Genomic DNA, 18,051 nt, shown 5'->3' on the forward strand with positions numbered 1-18,051 from the left:
AGGGGTGGGCCGCCATGTCTCCACTCACACCAACACTATTTTCATTGTGGTCAAAGATGAAGCGCAGGTCAAGATGGTTCCCCTCCTAGCGCAACTGAAACCAAAAGTACAGCGTAAAAAGTCCAAAAAACATTAATTCTCAATTTAAAAATTTAAAAACAAAACAACATAAATTTATAGAACCAGCAGAAAGGAATCTGAATATCTTAACGTTTGAACCCCTAAAATAAAGTTTGCAGTGAACCTTTGCTTTAAACTCCAGAGGTAAAGAACAACTGATTCAAACTCAGGTTTTTAAAATCCGCTTGGATCATATTTAAACATTCATAATTAGCTGTAAAAAAAAGATCCTCCAAATAGTTTTAATGGTTTTTATTTTACTTGATATCTTTCTTGCACTGGCTATATTAGCTAGAGCTAACACCATAAACAGGAGCTAACACAAAATCAAAGCAGACAACAAATTTTAAATGAAATTGAAGCATCTTTGTAACATCATTGCTAAATAATTGATAAAATATTTTTATCCCAGTTCTAACCGTAAACAGCTTGAGTTAGAAACTGGAGCTCCTGCTAGCATCCACTACCCTCTTCTTTGGGTTAGCATTTCCAAACAGCAGCAGCTAACTCTCTCTTCATCTTACATATTTCAATGCACTCCAGTTCGAATTGAAAGGGCTAAACATTACTCAATGCGGAAAAATTAGAAGATATCAAACTTGTTAACTTGTTTAAAATTAGCGCTTATCAGCTGAAGTTACATTCAAAAAGTTAAAATATTTTGGCACACTTAAAATACCACTGTATCTAAATATCCATTTTTTTCTGTTTGGCATAATAACACTGGTGTGATGTAAGCTAATTACAAATATTGCTAATGATAGTAGATATGCTATGCTTTGGAAAGATAAAGCACATATTAGCATGAGGGATTGTAGGGAAGTAAGTGAACATCTGCTTGAGGCCCCAGAAAGTCTTATGAAACAAATTCCCCAGGCAAAAGATGAAAATCTGACAATATTTTATAAATATTCAAGAGTTTTCATAAAAACACACTGCTCCTGTTCTAACTAATAATTAAAAAGGACTTGGATAATATGACGCAAGTTTCAGCAACATGGAATCAATGTGCTTAACCGGAAGTGAGCGCCCAGGTTCCGCTGGGGGCCTTTTCCCGGCCCGGACCGGGCCTGCAGCCGGAGACGAAGCGCCAGTAGAAAGAGGGGGGTCACACTCTCGCTTCGAGTCGCTCATCTTTGGTGGACGCCTTACTGTGGATGACAACCGTCCAGCTCGTCGCAAAAACAGCGGTGCTGCTCGGCTGGCCGGGGCTTTAACACAGCGGCGGGGGGAGCGAAGCGAGCCGAAGCGAGCCGAACCGAACCGTGGAGGGGAAGGACTTACTGTCACAGCCCGAGCATGGCGACCCAAACCACCGCATCCTGCACTGGATCTACTCTGCTACAGCCAATCAGCGAAATCATAAACCTCCCACTCGACCAGGTATGAGTCCAGATTCAGATTGAGTCTTTATATATAGACCGAGTGCGTGACGTGATTTTCCAAGCGACATGTTATTATAACAGCTGATGCGCAGCGACCCGGTGCTGCTGCTGATGAAGATGATCTGCTGTCATCACCTAAATGTCCTTTGTGGACCCTTACTGGGTCACCAGAGAAACTGGTGATTACTGGTTAACATTTACCCAAACATTCTGGTTAGTCTGTATCTAGGAGACACAATGGCTTCTATTCATTACTGAGCAGCAGAGGAGGCCCAAAACAAGTGAAAAGCTCGGTCTGGTTCTTATTAACCCGGTCCCGATGGGCTCCTTCTTAGGAAATGTACAACCTAATCCAGTGCCAACACAACCCACGGTGTTTACGGTGCATCTAAAGTTTTATTTAATCAAATACATGTAAATACCAGGTTAAAATAACCAGAGTGAGTATAGAAAGTAGTTTTAAATGATTATTTCAGTTATTAGGTATTTAAATCCAGTGGAGAGGAAAGTAGCTTCACTTGCACATGAATGCCACCAAACCTGTAGAATCAACCAGTCTGTGGACATGACACCGTTTCTAAAAGCAACACAAGTTAGAAATCAGACATTTATTGTTTGGAAAGTGCATCAAAGCGTTATTACTCCCGAAGCATCCAACAGCACATGTACAGCAGAGCACGGTGGTGGCAGTATGATGACCTGGGGCTGCTGTGAAGATGGAAGCATGAATCATCAGTTTGAGGCTTTATTCTCGGTCAAAGAGGCGACATCACCTCTGAATGGCTCCACGGAAACAAAATATAGGCCTTGGAGTGGCCTAGTCAAAGTCTGGACCTGAATCTGATTAAGAAGCTATATAACTAGCAGTTATTTTAGTAATTGATTAATCCATTATTCTGATGATGAATCGATCAATCTCATGAAGAATTGTCACATTCTACTGATTTTTCATTCAACAGTTTTTTAAACAATATTAGAAACACATTAAAAGATGCAACTAAAGAAATAATTAATTTATTTTTTAAAACAAGAAAAATAAACATTTTGTTGCCTAAAATGCAGTGACAGTTTTGCTTTAGTGAATTTACAAATAAAATAATCTTGATATGAAGAATAAATCTTTTTAACAACATTCTTGTGTTCAACTTAATTTTTCAGTCAATTGAAGGACAAACATTGGAGAAACTTTTCCTCAGATCCAGTTTTGGGTCAATAAATCAGTCGAATCTGAACCCAGTTCAGTAAAATCTTAAATTTTCTGTTTTTTATTGAGGAGATAAGAATAAAAAAAGGTCACAAGTTTGCTGCAATTATTTTAGTAATTGATTTTTCTATCAATTATTTGGACACTTAATCGATTAATCAGATAAAAATCTGATTGAATAATCTACATTCTGCAGATTATTCAATTAACCACTTAATGATATCAAATATATCAAAAGATGCAAATAAATAATTGAATCCTATTTTTACATTTTTAATTGACAACAATCGATTAATCACGATTAATCGCTTCATTCCCACACGTTGACGTTCCGTCAGGAAGCACATGGTGACAGTAGAGAGAAGCAACTGCATTTTAGCAGAAGGAAAAGCTTCTCTCCTTCAGAACTTGTTGTTTTTTAGCCTCATGTTTGTTAAAATCAGGTCATTTTTTGGATTGATCTGAGAATCGGTGCAGCAGCCACATCTGGAGGAGGCGGACATGTTCAAACCCAGATCCAAACCGGCTAAGCAAGCATTTTATCAGCAGCTCTATTAATGTGGGTGTGGCTCTGGGATCTAGAGGAGATAGTTTTATCACAGGGTATTTAGATTTGTGTGTCTGTTAGTGGGATTCTGTCGCCTCATGTTGGTCGATCAGAAGCTGCCGGCGTTTCAGACCCAAAGCAAACATGTTGAACCAGAACGCCCCGTTCTTCTTCTCCTGTCGGCCTCCCAGGCTGCTTTTTGATCCCTGGACAAACTGGATGATGTAACTCAAAGCTTTGAGAGAGAAAACTTTGTTATTTTATCAGTCGGTCTCTTCCAAACGTTTCCTTTTGTCCTGGAAACTTTCGGTTTGAGTTTTAGTTGCCGGGCGAGTTGGGCAGGAAGGTCATACACCTTTTAATATATCATTTATATTTACTATCATAAGTAAAGATTGAAATATGCAATGCCATACTAACTTAAAGTTTGTTTTTTGGCAAAAACAAATCTGAAAAGTGTGGGGTGCATTTTTGTTTAGCATCTGTGACATTAGTGACTCATGGAGGCTGAATATGCAGATGTTTTCAGTTTTTATGCATAAAAAGATAAATTTTCTTACTGGTCACAAAAAGTTAAAATAAAAGCATTAAAATGTTAAATGGGCTCTGTATGGAAGCACATTCCTGCCATGAAAGAAAATGGTTAAAACCCAACGGAAAATCCTAATTACACATTATAAAGTCAGAATTACAAGAATAAAAGTCATTTTATTTTTAATGTCTTAATTTGGACGAGGCACATAAAAAGAAAAACAAGTTACATAAGGAGTTCATTAAGTGCCCAACTCAGGAAAAAGAATAAAAATAAAAATAAGTTAACATCAGTGCTGAGAAAGCAAAATCAGGATTATTTTGAAAGGTATCTGCAAAAATACTGCAATGATATTAAGAGTACTTGGAATATAAAAACAATAAAGAGAGAGATTTCCCAATAAGTTTTAAACACAACAACACTGAAAAGTGGAAAAAAGAGGATATTGTTAAAGTTTTTAATAAGAACTTTGTTAATATCTGTCTTAATTTAGTAAAGAAATTGCCAAAGTGTAGACATGGAAAACATCATTATAAATGTAATAATATTAATACAATGTTGCTGGGAATAGAGAGTGAAAGTGAGATAATAGAGGTAGTTAAAAAATTAAATAATAAGAAATCCAAAGATTGTAATGATATTGATATGGCTGTCATGATAATTTATAGTATTATTAAACCTCTCACCTGTTGTAACAAATCAACAAAGCCTTTCCTGACAAAATCAACATAGCAAAAGTTTTTCCAGTCCATAAAACTGGAGAAATATTAACAAATTACAGGCCGATATCAACGTTTCCACAACTTTCAAACATTTTTGAAAAATTATTCATAAAAAGGCTGGACTCCTTTCTTAATAAAAAATAATACACTGAACGAGCAGCAGTTCGGTTTCAGGAACAACTGATGCACAACTTTAGCTGTGATGCAGTTTGTGTCTCATTGCTGCAGTTTGTGTCTCATTGCTGCAGCAGGTGACCAGAAGCTTCAAACCTCAGGTGAGTTTATTCACCTGGGCAAAACATTTGATACTATTGACTGCACATGACTGTTGGGTAAATATGAACTGTATGGTGTTACTGATCATCAGTGGTTACAGAGTTATTAGAGTAACAGATTATAATATGTACAAATTAACAACACAAAATCTCAGTCCTACGACCTAAATTATTTATACTTTATTTAAACAATGTTTTTGCCGTATCCACTATTTTAAAGTTTATAATGTTTGCTGATGATACAAATTTCTTTTTTCCTGGAAAAAATATGAATTAAATAATAAAAACAGTAGAAAAAGAGCTAGCTGATTTGAAAACATGGTTTGATTACAATAAGTTAAATGAAGGAAAAACTAACCCCATAGCAACTGCTGACCAAAATGGCCGTCATTTACAAAGTTCCAGGATGTTTGACCTAATTGAGAGCTCTGTATTGGACTGGCTGAATTAAAATCTGTTTTTTCTTTTTACCTTAATAATCCCGGGCTGGCTTTGCCACAGGTGAGCATCGCTCAGCTAGCGTCTCTCAGCTAGCGTCGCTCAGCTAGCGTCTCCTTTCCAGCTCCCAGGTCTGTGAGAGTCTCTCCCCTTTGTCTTTAATTTGCTGCCCTCTGGAGAGTTTTATGTGCCAATTGATTTCCATTCTTCAGCTCCGTGTAGTGGAGTGCTGCTGGCTGTTACCTTTATTAAGCTTCAGAGTCAACAAGATGAGCATGTGTGTTTCCTCCTGGGAGGAAGAGATAAGTTAGCTGCGTTGCTAAAATCACTCAGGAATATGAAGCAGGTCTTCATACACTGGGATGGACTTTTATGAGGAAATGTTTAATCGTCTAAATGTGAAATATGGTTCACATACCGGGAACAACTTCCTCACTTAGCGGGTCAAGCTGTATTGGTTTGATGAGGCTCATCACACCGGATTAGTGAACATAAATTTAACAGATTTACAACAATCATTTCACCTCGTGTGAGCTCTTAAATCCTCTGTTTTAGTTGTGCCAGGAATCTTGCAGGTTTTAATCTTTTTTATTTTGCTGATTCTGCTTTAGTGAGGCAGAAACTGTCGGATCCGTCAGTGACTGCTTTTGGTGGTCAATTCAGTAAAACCAGGCAGCCGTGAACACCGCTAGCCAAAAGGTTAGCTGGGCTAAACACTTACTATTAGTTCTGCTAATGCTAAAGTACTACACCAACATGTTATTTAACAGAAGCTAATGCTAAAGTGGTATACCAACATATAATTTAGTGGAAGCTAATGCTAAAGCGCTACACCAACACATTATTTAGTTGAAGCTATTGCTAAAGTGCTATACCAACACATTATTTAGTTGAAGCTAATGCTAAAGTGCTATACCAACACATTATTTAGTTGAAGCTAATGCTAAAGTGCTATACCAACATGTTATTTAGTGGAAGCTAATGCTAAAGCGCGATACCAACATGTTATTTAGTGGAAGATAATGCTAAAGCGCTATACCAACATGTTATTTAGTGGAAGCTAAAGCGATATACCAACATGTTATTTAGCAGAAGCTAATGCTAAAGCGCTATACCAACATGTTATTTAGCGGAAGCTAATGCTAAAGTGCTATACCAACATGTTATTTAGTCGAACCTAATGCCAAAGCGCTATACCAACATGTTATTTAGCAGAAGCTAATGCTAAAGCGCTATACCAACATGTTATTTAGCGGAAGCTAATGCTAAAGTGCTATACCAACATGTTATTTAGTGGAAGCTAATGCTAAAGCGCTATACCAACATGTTATTTAGCGGAAGCTAATGCTAAAGTGCTATACCAACATGTTATTTAGCGGAAGCTAATGCTAAAGTGCTATACCAACATGTTATTTAGTGGAAGCTAATGCTAAAGCGCTATACCAACATGTTATTTAGCAGACGCTAATGCTAAAGCGCTATACCAACATGTTATTTAGCGGAAGCTAATGCTAAAGTGCTATACCAACATGTTATTTAGTGGAAGCTAATGCTAAAGCGCTATACCAACATGTTATTTAGCGGAAGCTAATGCTAAAGTGCTATACCAACATGTTATTTAGTGGAAGCTAATGCTAAAGCGCTATACCACTACTTGCTGAACATTTGTTTTCTATTTCTGCGTATAAACTCAGTTTTAACGTTCCTGGGTTTTAATCCAGTTCATGAAACTGGATTTCTGTGCAGCAGCATTTCTGTCCTCAGCAGCAGAGAAGCAGTTAGTATCTGCTCAACAAGCAGACACTAACTGCTTCTCTTGGCGCTGCATCTGGTGCAGAGCGCTGCAGCAGACACACATGTTGGCATGTTTGTGGTTTCAAACCTGACGCAACCGACCCAGACATGGCAGTGCACAGCTTTGAATTTCCTTGTGGTTTTCAACTTCTACAAATAAAGGCCAGCCAGCTTCTCTGTGGTTCCAAGACAACCATCTTCACAGCATGATGCTGCCACTTTTGGTTGGGCACAGGCCTTAAAATCCCATAGGGAAACCAAAGGTTTGTCGCTGTGATGTGAAAAAGTTCAAGTTGTATCGATATTTTTTTCCAGAGATTGTAAAGAAGTAATTTCACTCCATTCAGAGTAAATCATTGATGTGCTTCACCTTTGGAGGAGCAGACGGACGTTCAGACGGACAAATATTCAGACGGACGTTCAGACGTTAATCAGACTCTTTCGCCTTCAGTGCTTCTCTGCTGCAGGAAGCGGTCAGTGTAAAAACTCCCATTGACTGGATCTGTGAGCGGCTCTGATGCTGAACCTGTGACTGATTCACCTCCGTTCTGCCGGGCAGAAGCTGCTGCAGGTTTATAAAGTCTAGCTGCCAACCGTTTAAATCTTAAAGAAAAATTTCTAAATTTGGTTAAAATATTGATTAAATCTGCAGAAACTGAGCAGATATCCTGGATTAGACTTTGCTTCCTTTGGTTTTGCTTTCTTTCCCCCAACTGGATGCAGCTTCTGGACTCTCAAGCTCTTTATAAAATTAAATCTGGACAGAATTCATTTATCCTTTATAACCGTCATACTTCGTGAATACAGTCGTTTCTGTTCTGCCCTCCAGTCTTTCCACCAGCTTTTGCACATCTGTGTCTGCTAACCGTCATCATGGTGGACGAGTTCAGCTTGAGCTCTCCCTCCATTTTTCTCCTATTTTCCCTGAAATGTTCCAGCTGAGTTTCTGGAGATTAACGGCCTGCAAACCAGGCAGACGCTAACTTCATGCATAACATCAGCTTCACCAAAATTAAAATTACTTCAAGTTTTTTTAATTTAAGTCTCCAAGATCATCATCAATTTATTCACTAAACGAAGTGCGGACTCTTTTTGTTTTCCTAATTTCTTAAATTAATATCATGATTTTCTCTCTAAAAACTACATTTTGATAGCTGAACGTCTGAATCAACAATTTTTACCTTTTGTTGCTGACAAACAGATTTAATACTGATAACTTTGTATTTGTTAAGTCATAAAAACTTACAGTTTTAGGACATAAATGGCTCTTTATTTTAATATTTTTTGTATGGTTTCGTTTAATTCCTGCTCTGAATGTGTCTGTATACTCCAGTTAAAGATTAATCAATTACTAAGTTAGTTGACGATTGTGTTAGTAATTGATTAATCACGATTCATTTTATTAATTGTTTCAGCTTTTCAATAAATATCTATAAATTTGAAAACGTGACTAAATGCAGTGATGTAAATCAGTTTTGTATGTGACTAAAGAATCTTATTCCAAATTATTTTTAAGAGCGTTGTTTGTTTGTCACTTTTTTCGTCATTTCTGTGCTTTTGCAAAGCAACATTTACATCATTTTATAAGGATAAATACGTTTTTTTTACCTCATTCAGCTGTATTTTCCTCCAGCAGGGTGACCTCTCTGGTGAGACCAGCTGAAATGCTTCACATGCGGCGCTGCAGGCGCACGCAGGGCCCGGCGCTGCGCTGCGCTGCTGGCTGCCTTGTGGGGAAACGTCTGATTGTTCAGCTATTAATAGTCTGGGATCAGCCTGCTGCGCTGCAGGCTTTACGTCTGACTTTCTTCTTCTGGTCGTTCCTCATCAGGCTTCTCTCTGCTCTCAGCTGACAGCTAAAGTAAAGCAGGGGTGGTCAACGTGTGGCCCGGGGGCCATTTGTGGGCCTTGGGATGAGTTTGTGTGGCCCCTGACTGCAGTTGAAAATGGTGGAAATTTGGCCCTTGGGCATCTGGAGTCGATGTGGATGAGACGGACATTTAAAATTATTTTCATGGCAAGTTTATTTCTTAAATTGAGATAATTTTACAGATCATAGCATGAGGTCATACAACAAAAGCTTTAAAAGGAAACCATAAACTTTATAGGCCAACAAAGCAAAAGAATCGGCTCAAAAAGTGAAATAAATGCAGATTTTATACTAATATTGGTTTCAGTAAAACATGTAGTTTGTTCAATTTATCATTGTAAAGGAAAAGTAGAAAGAATTCACAATAATACTATTTTTATGTTTTTAATGGAGAGAAAAGCTAACTTTGGCCCGACTGGTTTTGCGTTTGGGCCCGGTTTGAGGTGGAACCAAACCCGTCGTGAGCAGAAAGGTCCAAACAAGCCCAGGCTTCGTTGTGTTGACTGAAGAACAGGAAGTGTTTTGTTCCCGTTGTGTCAGCGTCTCCTCATGCAGCAACATGTCGGCTTGTCTCCGGGAGCCGTCACCAACCGGGTCGGGTCGGGTCGGTTCTGACCTCAGCAGCCATGACGACGCTGCCGCTTGGGCGCAGAGCCACAGCGAAACACAGAGTCTCATAACCAACAGTCAGTCAGTTAATGTTAATTTAGTTCAGTAATTCAGAGAAACTGATTCATTCCCCATTAACCCAGTAGGAACCTGTTTCAGGTTAATATTGATGATAAAGATCCAGTTTCTTTGGCAGATTATTTTACTTACAACAAGATATTTTTACCATGTTATAAGTGAAATATACTGGCAATCAAAATATAACTTTTTCTTCGATAATAAGGACTTAAAACAAGCTCACATATCTTGCTGAAAGCTAATCTACGAGTTAGTTTTGACTTTTTTCAAGTGTACTAAGATATTTGCACTAGAAACTTTGCACCAAAAATACTTCAGAAGATTTTGTCATTCAGTCAGTTTCTTGTATGTTTCCATTTTTCTTTTGTACTAATCTTTCTGTTTTTTGACAAACAACTTTCCACAAACTGCTTTTATGGGAACTCGCTGAAGTGGCCACTGCTAGCTGAAAAGTTAGCCAACATTGAATCACCGATCAAAAACATTAGTTCAAACTAACACAAAAACTAATTTAGTATTCAGCAGACGCTAATGCTAACCGCTACACCAACGTTGTATTTAGTAAAAGCTAATGCTAAATCTGTACTCCAACGTTGTATTTAATGTAAGCTAATGCTAAACTGCTACACCAAAGTTGTATTTAATTTAAGCTAATGCTAAACCGCTACACCAACGTTGTATTTAATGTGAGCTAATGCTAAAGCGCTACACCAACGTTGTATTTAATGTAAGCTAATGTTAAACCGCTACACCAACGTTGTATTTAATGTGAGCTAATGCTAAACTGCTACACCAAAGTTGTATTTAATGTAAGCTAATGCTAAACCGCTACACCAACGTTGTATTTAATGTAAGCTAATGCTAAACCGCTACACCAACGTTGTATTTAATGTAAGCTAATGCTAAAGCGCTACACCAACGTTGTATTTAATGTAAGCTAATGCTAAACTGCTACACCAAAGTTGTATTTAATGTAAGCTAATGCTAAACCGCTACACCAACGTTGTATTTAATGTAAGCTAATGCTAAACCGCTACACCAACGTTGTATTTAATGTAAGCTAATGCTAAACCGCTACACCAACGTTGTATTTAATGTAAGCTAATGCTAAAGCGCTACAATGATCTCTTTTACTCTCCCACTAAAACATGGACATGAATGCTGCTTCCTGCTCTGCTCTCATCAGACTGTCAGACGGTTTAGAAAGTTTGCCATGTTTGTTTTTCTTGAGCTACTTTTGACACAGATTGAGTTTAAATTGAGTGTTTGGATGCTTCGCCCTGATCCTGGCAGCAGCTGCATGAATCCCTAAAGCTGTGGCGGCGAACTGGAGGGAGGCTTTGACTTAATAACACTAAGGGGAGAAGAGGATTTTATGCTAATGATGGTCTAAATTCATCTCCTGCTTTGTGTTGACGCACAAAAACAGACAGACAGAAACCCAGCGGTGTGTGTGACGGAGGCTCGATGCTAAACATGGAGCTGCACCAAGACCGGAGCGGATGGTGACGTTTACTGACTCTTTCTATAGAGGTGTGTGTGTGTGTGTGCGTGTGTGTGCGTGCGTGTGTGCGTGTGCGTGTGTGTGTGTGTGTGTGTGTGCGTGTGTGCGTGCGTGTGTGTGTGTTTTGAATAGTCCTTACCACAGCACTCGGCTCACTTCCCCATTGAAAAGGTTCCTGGTTCCAGTCAACAGGCCTGTTTTATTAGGATGATTATCTCCTCCTGCCCCCTGGGAGCCTCCCAGGCTGCAGCTTCTCGTTAATTAATCTTTGACAAGGCGAGTTCATAAACATGTTAATGGAAAGGACACTCAGGCTGGAGGCGAGGCGGTTCATTTTTGCATAATTATCAACATTTCACACAGTTTTTCTCAGCAGTTTGCTGACCTTGAGTGACTTTTTCTCCTTCCAAGTTGTGTTTTGGTAAAATATCGAGGCGAAACGCTCACATTCTTTCTAACATGCAAATTTAGACATTTCTTGCTCCCTCTTTTTAAATTTAACAAGTTAAAAGAGCAAAAAGTCTTTAAAGACATTCAGCTGTTACTGCAGCAGCAAGAACAAAATCTGAAAACTTGTAGTTTGAGTACGTTATGTTGAATCAGTGAAGAAAAACCACAGCTTTAGAAAATAGCTTTAAAAAATCACCAAATAATAAATCTCCTTTTTAACTACTTTGATCAAATAAATAAACGCATCTGAATCACTTTGCCCCTCAGATATTTTGGCGCATTGGTACCAAAAGAACCAACATGGTATTCAGCTGAAGCTAATGCTAATGCTAATGCTAATGTGTTAAATCGAATATATCAAGTTTATCTGTACAGCATATTACAGAAGCAAAGTGACTTTCAACCAAAACCCCTTCATCTCCCAGAACCCGTTTCTGTCTTTATTTAGTTTTAATAACTGGACTCCTGAGAAATAAACTTAAAAAAAAAATCTAAGCTTAACATAAAAGTACACTTTGTTGCTATTATGAATGAAATGACTTCAATTAAAGGTCGTATTAATCTTTCGTAAATAAATCACTGCTTTGATTTTTGAGAAGATGCTAGCTGAACATCATGATGTTAGCATTTAGCCAGACGGAGTTAACGCCGCGGCCTCTTCCTGCTGTGTTATACAAAAAGAGATTTACCCAGAGGAAAAAAGTGACTCATCACCCATCTGTTTATTTCTGCGCTGCTCGTCCTTTCTTACTCCACATCCTCACTGTCTCCAGCCTAACATGAAATCTGATGAGTTAGATTAAGAAACGAGCAGATGGATGCTGCATGTGAAGAGCCTGTTTGGCACGGCGGTCAGCAGAGCTAATGGCAGAATAAGTAAAGCTGCTCCGCTGTTTTACTCCTCCTCACAGCCGCTCAGTATTTCATACAGTAATGAGGAAGCTTATCTCTGTTCTCCACCACATTTACTACTTCCTTCCTCCTTCTGAATTTCTCCCTCAGCTCGTCTGTGTCGGTCTCCAGTTTGTCTTGCCACCGAGCTTTTTGCTGCTGCCGCCAGGAGGAAACGGCCAGCTGCGTATTATCGCTCCCTGCACCATAAAAACATCTGCTTGCTGCAACGTTTTCCATATCTGTGGAGCTTTTCCATATTATGTTGTAAAGTAAAAATTGTTTATTATGTCTCTTAATAAATTTATTTAATTCTTTTACTTATTTAACCACATTAGTTTTGTTCAATCTGTTAGAGTATGAGGCTGCAGAACCAGTTAGATAAGCTTTTCTGTTGACCTCTCCCTTTAGCAATAGCAGCAGGCTGATAGTTTAGATAGATATAGTGTGATGGAATAAGCCTTGAGTCTTAAGAAGTTTCTCTATGGAAAACCACCAGCTCAGAGTTTAAGAAATTGGTGTACCTTCTGGATATTCTGCTTTAACACTGTTCTTGTTATGCAAAATTGTTCCATTAGTAAACCTAATTTTTGGAAACTCACATCCTTGAACAAGAAGATGTTTATCATCCAAAGAGTTAATTTACCCTCCAGTGTGGTTACGTGACTTGTATATTGTTCAACTGAAACTGGAATGACTGCATTGTATAACATGAGTTCTATATATTGTGAGGGCTTGCAGCTCCAAATCAGAACTCAGTGCAGCTTGCTGCGATGTTTGTTCTCCGTCTGCAGACGAAATAAAGCTTTGCTCTTTGCCATTTACCAGAGTCTCAGCCTGATCTGTTATCATACAGATTTTTCCTCCACAATGTTTCCCTGCAAACTAAAACTTCACTGTATTTTTAACGTTATTTCTAATTTTGGGTTTGAAGCTTTTTAGCAACACTCGACAATAAAGGAACGGAAATAAGTGATACTAGCATTAAAATGTAGAAAAAGTTAATTATATTCATGTATTTTGATTATGTAACTTTGAATCAAAAGATTACTTTAGATGAGTGGATGATTATTATACCAAAATGTTTTACCGTTAAACAGGTCATAAAGAGATTGTTCATGTTTAGCTGACTGTTCAAAAATATGTTTAAATGAAACTTGCAACTGAGAACAACGAGTTAAGATCTCAGTATTGGAATTATGCTGTTTTTACAGAACTTGTGAAGAAAAAGGTTAAAAATCAAACTTTTTGAGTTTTTCAAAGTTTTTTTTTTAAATAACAGCAGCTTCAATAAAATAATTAACATACTAATATTGAACAGTCTTAACTGCCTGATGTATCTAATTAGCATCATAGCTCAATTTGGTGCTATGTGTCAAGTCTTAAATCCTCAGTAATTTTTAATTCCTAATATAAATTTCATCTGCTGCTGCTGTTTCTGAACTGGACAATAAATCCATTCTATTGATTGATTATTTTTTGTGTTTTTGGGATTTAAATTTTTTAATAATTGGATTTTTTCCACTGTAACATTCGTTGTGTTTCCATAGTTCAGATTGATGAACTAAAAGAACTGCCACCTGGTTTTGTTTATTCTCAAACAAAAAGTTATTGAACTATTAACTATTTTATGTCCTTTCTATGTTTTAAAGAAGTGAGGAAGGAAATATATTAAAATCGGAATCAAATTTGGTATACAACCGTAAGCCCAGCATTAGTCTGAGCATTTTATTAGAAATTCATTTTCCTATTTTCTGATCTGTTTCTCCCTCTTTTGTTTGTTACGCAAATTAAAAATGTCTTCTGGATTATTTTTTGTAAAAATTCATTAGGCATCGTTGAAAATCCAGATTTCATGGAGAGTCTTTATCATGTTGCTCTGCAGGTGGATCTGTAGCCAGAAAAGATGATTTTAGTTAGATTTATCTGCAGGAATAGGGCCTTAACTAACGAAATATCAGCTTTATTCTTGATGTAAAGTTTGACATTTTGCCAGAGCTTTCGCCAAACAGAAAACTGTGAAGAAATCTCCGGCAGCTGCTGCTGGTCTGAACAATCCTCTGTTCCTCCCTCTTCACTCTCCTACACGACATTCCTTCCCTAACAAAGCAACGCTCTGATCTTCAGGGATGAGCCCGCCTCGCTCCGATTGACGCTCAGAACGTTGTCCATGTTTGACGCTGATGGGCAGAAAAGGTTTATAACGTATAACACTGAGAAATGGGCAAAAATCAGACATTCAGCCGGATTATGTAACTTATTTAGCACAAATGTGCCAGATTTTTTTTTATTATTTAGAGCTAGAAAGTGACTAAAATCAGACCCAAAAACATCTCTTACAGTTGTGCTGTTTTCTTTTGGTTGATGGTTGAGGAAGATGAAGCCAGAGAAACACTGTGATGCACCTTAAAGTGACATGTCTTACTTTTAAATCTTTGGTTTTCACATTTGAGTCAGTCAGTTGTGGTCTACGTAAAGTGAAACTGCAATGCTTTGCTCTGAATTCCTCTTATCTCTGTTCTGAGGTTCGTCAGAGTAGCTTGTCTTGGTACTGTCTCTTTAAATGCAAATGAGGCGCTCCAAAGCCCGCCCCCTGCAGGTTTCAGAGTGTTCCCCTCCATCCCGTTCGGACATTTCTGTGGTCAGAAATAGAGGAAATTTCTGCCAAAAACTCAGACGTTGTCAGGATCTGTTTTCTCTGTGTTTATTGGGAGTTTTCTGTGTCTCGGTGTTGTCTTGTCTCCCACTGATTGTTTCCCAGGTGTGTCTCGTTTCCATGGTTATCCTCTGTGTATTTAACCTCACCTGTGTCCTTTGTTCTTCGTCGGGTCTTTGTCTACCTACAGTCAGTTGTTGAGTGTGTTCTGAGTTCGTCGTCTCCTGTCCTTCATTTATCCTGTTGCTACCAGTGCTGAGCCTTTGGATTCTGCTCTGCTGTGCTGCCAGGATTTTGGACTTTGTGGATCTGCTTTGTACCACTACTCATCATTTGTACTTCCACCTGGTTCCACCGCGTCTGCCTCACCACCCACCACACCTCATGATAGACATGTTGACTTTTCACACTCAGAAATTTCCAAGTTTTTTCAAAAAGATTTCTGAGATGTATCTCAAAGTTTGAGCGTTTTGGTGCATTTTTAATTTTTTTATCTACAATGACCCTAATATGCCATCATAGACACAATTATCTCGCAGTGCAGAAGCGTTTTCTTCCCAAATTGAATTTAAACATCTTGTAAACAACACCTCAACATAGCTAGCTAACAGCTAGCTCCAAAATGTCACTACCCAGATTTGGATCATGTTTTACCCTCGACAAAAACATCAAAAACAGTAACAATCTACTTATGCAACAACACAGTTTAACACCCGCATACGGTTCTATCCACCACGAGCTAACAGCTAGCACAAGCGCGGTTTGCTAGCAAAACAATAAAAATCAATGTCATTGCAACATACAATAAATTCATGTCTAAAATAAAGAATTTTTTCTCATTTCAATGTTTCTTGCAGCCATTCCTCAGATATAACTTTGTATTTTTAGCTTTCTGTAAATCCTCTGTGATGCTAGCGGAGCTAGCTCAAGGACTTTGAAATGTGCTGCGTAAACAAAGAGGACTTTCTGCTGATTAAAATGAAATCTAACCAGGAAATTCAAAGTGATTCTGATCCTTGTGTGAGTTAATAAACTCAGCAACCCAACATTTTGACTTGTTGTTTTGGCAATCCTACAAAATCACTGCAGATTTATGCAGATTTAGCCAGAAGTTTAACAGTTCAAAAAACTGAAGATTTAGCCAGAAGTTTAACAGTTCAAAAAACTGAATGGCTTCAAAAATATGACGGATATTCACGCAGGACAGGGGCAGAAAAACTGAGCTTTTATATACTTTTATATAGTACACAAGCAAATGTATTTAAGGGCTAAAAAAGGGGATTTTTCTTCCACTGAACTTTCCTTTGTCTGCTGCTGACCTGCTGAACATTTTCACCTACAGGCAAAAGAGAACAGACTCTTGTTATGGTTCATGTTCTCTGCAGGCTTGCCTCAGCATTTCTGTGTATGTGGACAAACAAAATGTTTCACCGCTGATGATTTGTCAAAATGTCACCTACAGACAGACGTTGGGCTACATCTCCTCTCCTTCCTCATTAATCTCGTCACATAGCAATTAACGTCTGATTAACGTGCTGTAGTGATGCTCCCATGTTTGCATGAAGGTGTGTTTGTTTCCCTTTACATTGGGAGGTGTGTGAGGTTAAAGGGAACGGCTTCACAGGATGTTAAAGATCTTCCCTGAGTCGGTTTATGCTGACATACGGAGGCGTAAACACGGCGTGATGCCAGCAGGGCTGTCGGATCAACTGTGAAAAAGTTTTTACTCGTTTTATAGATTTATTCTGATTTTGATTGTTTTTGTTCCACTTAAGTTTCTGCTGGTTTTCTAGCTGGTTTTTGTATCTGATCGGTATTGGCCGATAGTAAAGCACAGATATTGGTGTCTTAATAACTGTCCCCCCAAATACTGTCACATGCAGATCAATGGGTCAATGGGGACACCGGCGTCCTCATGGCAGTTAAAGGGTTAAGTGAAAAAAATGGATCAGTGCTTCCCTAAAAGCACTAAATCTGATGATGAAAACCCAGCAGAAACTGACTAAAAAGCACTAAAATTGAGTAAAGAAATATTAAATCTGACTTAAAACATTAAAATTGGCATAAAGAAAATATGGAAACTGATGTTAAAAGCATATAAACTGTTCAAAACATGAAAATTAATGGTAAAAACACTTAAACTGACAAAAACGTCAGAAAGTTAGGGTTAAAAACATGTAAATTGATGGTAAATAACAGAAACAATACAAACATGGAGAAACCATGGAAACTGATTTTATACTGATATGTGTTGCATCCCTCGTTTAGTCTCACCTAAATGTTTATTTCTTGTTTCACTTCAGGATGTTTTTACGATGGAAAGCTCTTTGTTGCTGAAACGTTATGTAAATAAACGTAACGCCTCATTATGAGTGAAGCTGAAACCGGCTGTCGCTCTAAACCCTCTCATGCAAATGAAACCATGGAGTTCAGAGTTTTCATGGGATTTCTTCTTCTTCTGCTCCCTGTGTGCAGGTGAACTTCGTGGCGTGTCAGCTGTTCGCTCTGTTCATGGCTGTGTGGTTCCGGATCTACCTCCATCCCAGTAAAACCAGTCCCTTCATCAGACACGTGGTGGCCACCCTCCTGGGTTTATACTTGGCTCTGTTCTGCTTCGGCTGGTGAGGCACCACCATGTTTATTCTGCATTTTCTGGAAAAATCTGCACAAAATCTTTGTCGGTCATCTGCTAATGTAAAAAAAAACAACATTTTTCAATTTGTGTGTTTCCATTAAATAACAAAAGCAATTAAAATCACACTGAAAAATTTTGTTTTTGTGATAAATCATTAAAAAACTTGCAGCTCCACGATCCTCCTGCCACTTCCTGTCGTCTTCTTTGTTATTTCTGCCAGTAGTAACATCCAGTATCCCATCCTTGTGACTCTTGTGGTGCAAAAAATGTTTTTCCACGCAGTTTTAAGAAATTGATACGGCTGAGAAACCTCCTACCTCCTACCAGGAAAACTGAGAATG

General features: G+C 38.2%; 1 protein-coding gene across 1 annotated transcript in view; it reads left to right on the plus strand.

Annotated features, from left to right (window-relative positions):
- Positions 1-1,176: 1,176 nt before the first annotated feature.
- The window catches only part of mboat2a (membrane bound O-acyltransferase domain containing 2a), a 34,746-nt gene continuing 17,871 nt past the window's right edge, over positions 1,177-18,051 (plus strand). Inside the window, exons 1-2 of the mRNA XM_044143280.1 lie at positions 1,177-1,503; positions 17,551-17,696. Coding sequence (XP_043999215.1) covers positions 1,420-1,503; positions 17,551-17,696 — 230 coding nt within the window. The 5' untranslated portion in view covers positions 1,177-1,419. The remainder of the gene's footprint in view (positions 1,504-17,550; positions 17,697-18,051) is intronic.

Source organism: Gambusia affinis, linkage group LG16 (genome assembly GCF_019740435.1).
Source record: "Gambusia affinis linkage group LG16, SWU_Gaff_1.0, whole genome shotgun sequence".
Lineage (NCBI taxonomy): Eukaryota > Metazoa > Chordata > Actinopteri > Cyprinodontiformes > Poeciliidae > Gambusia > Gambusia affinis.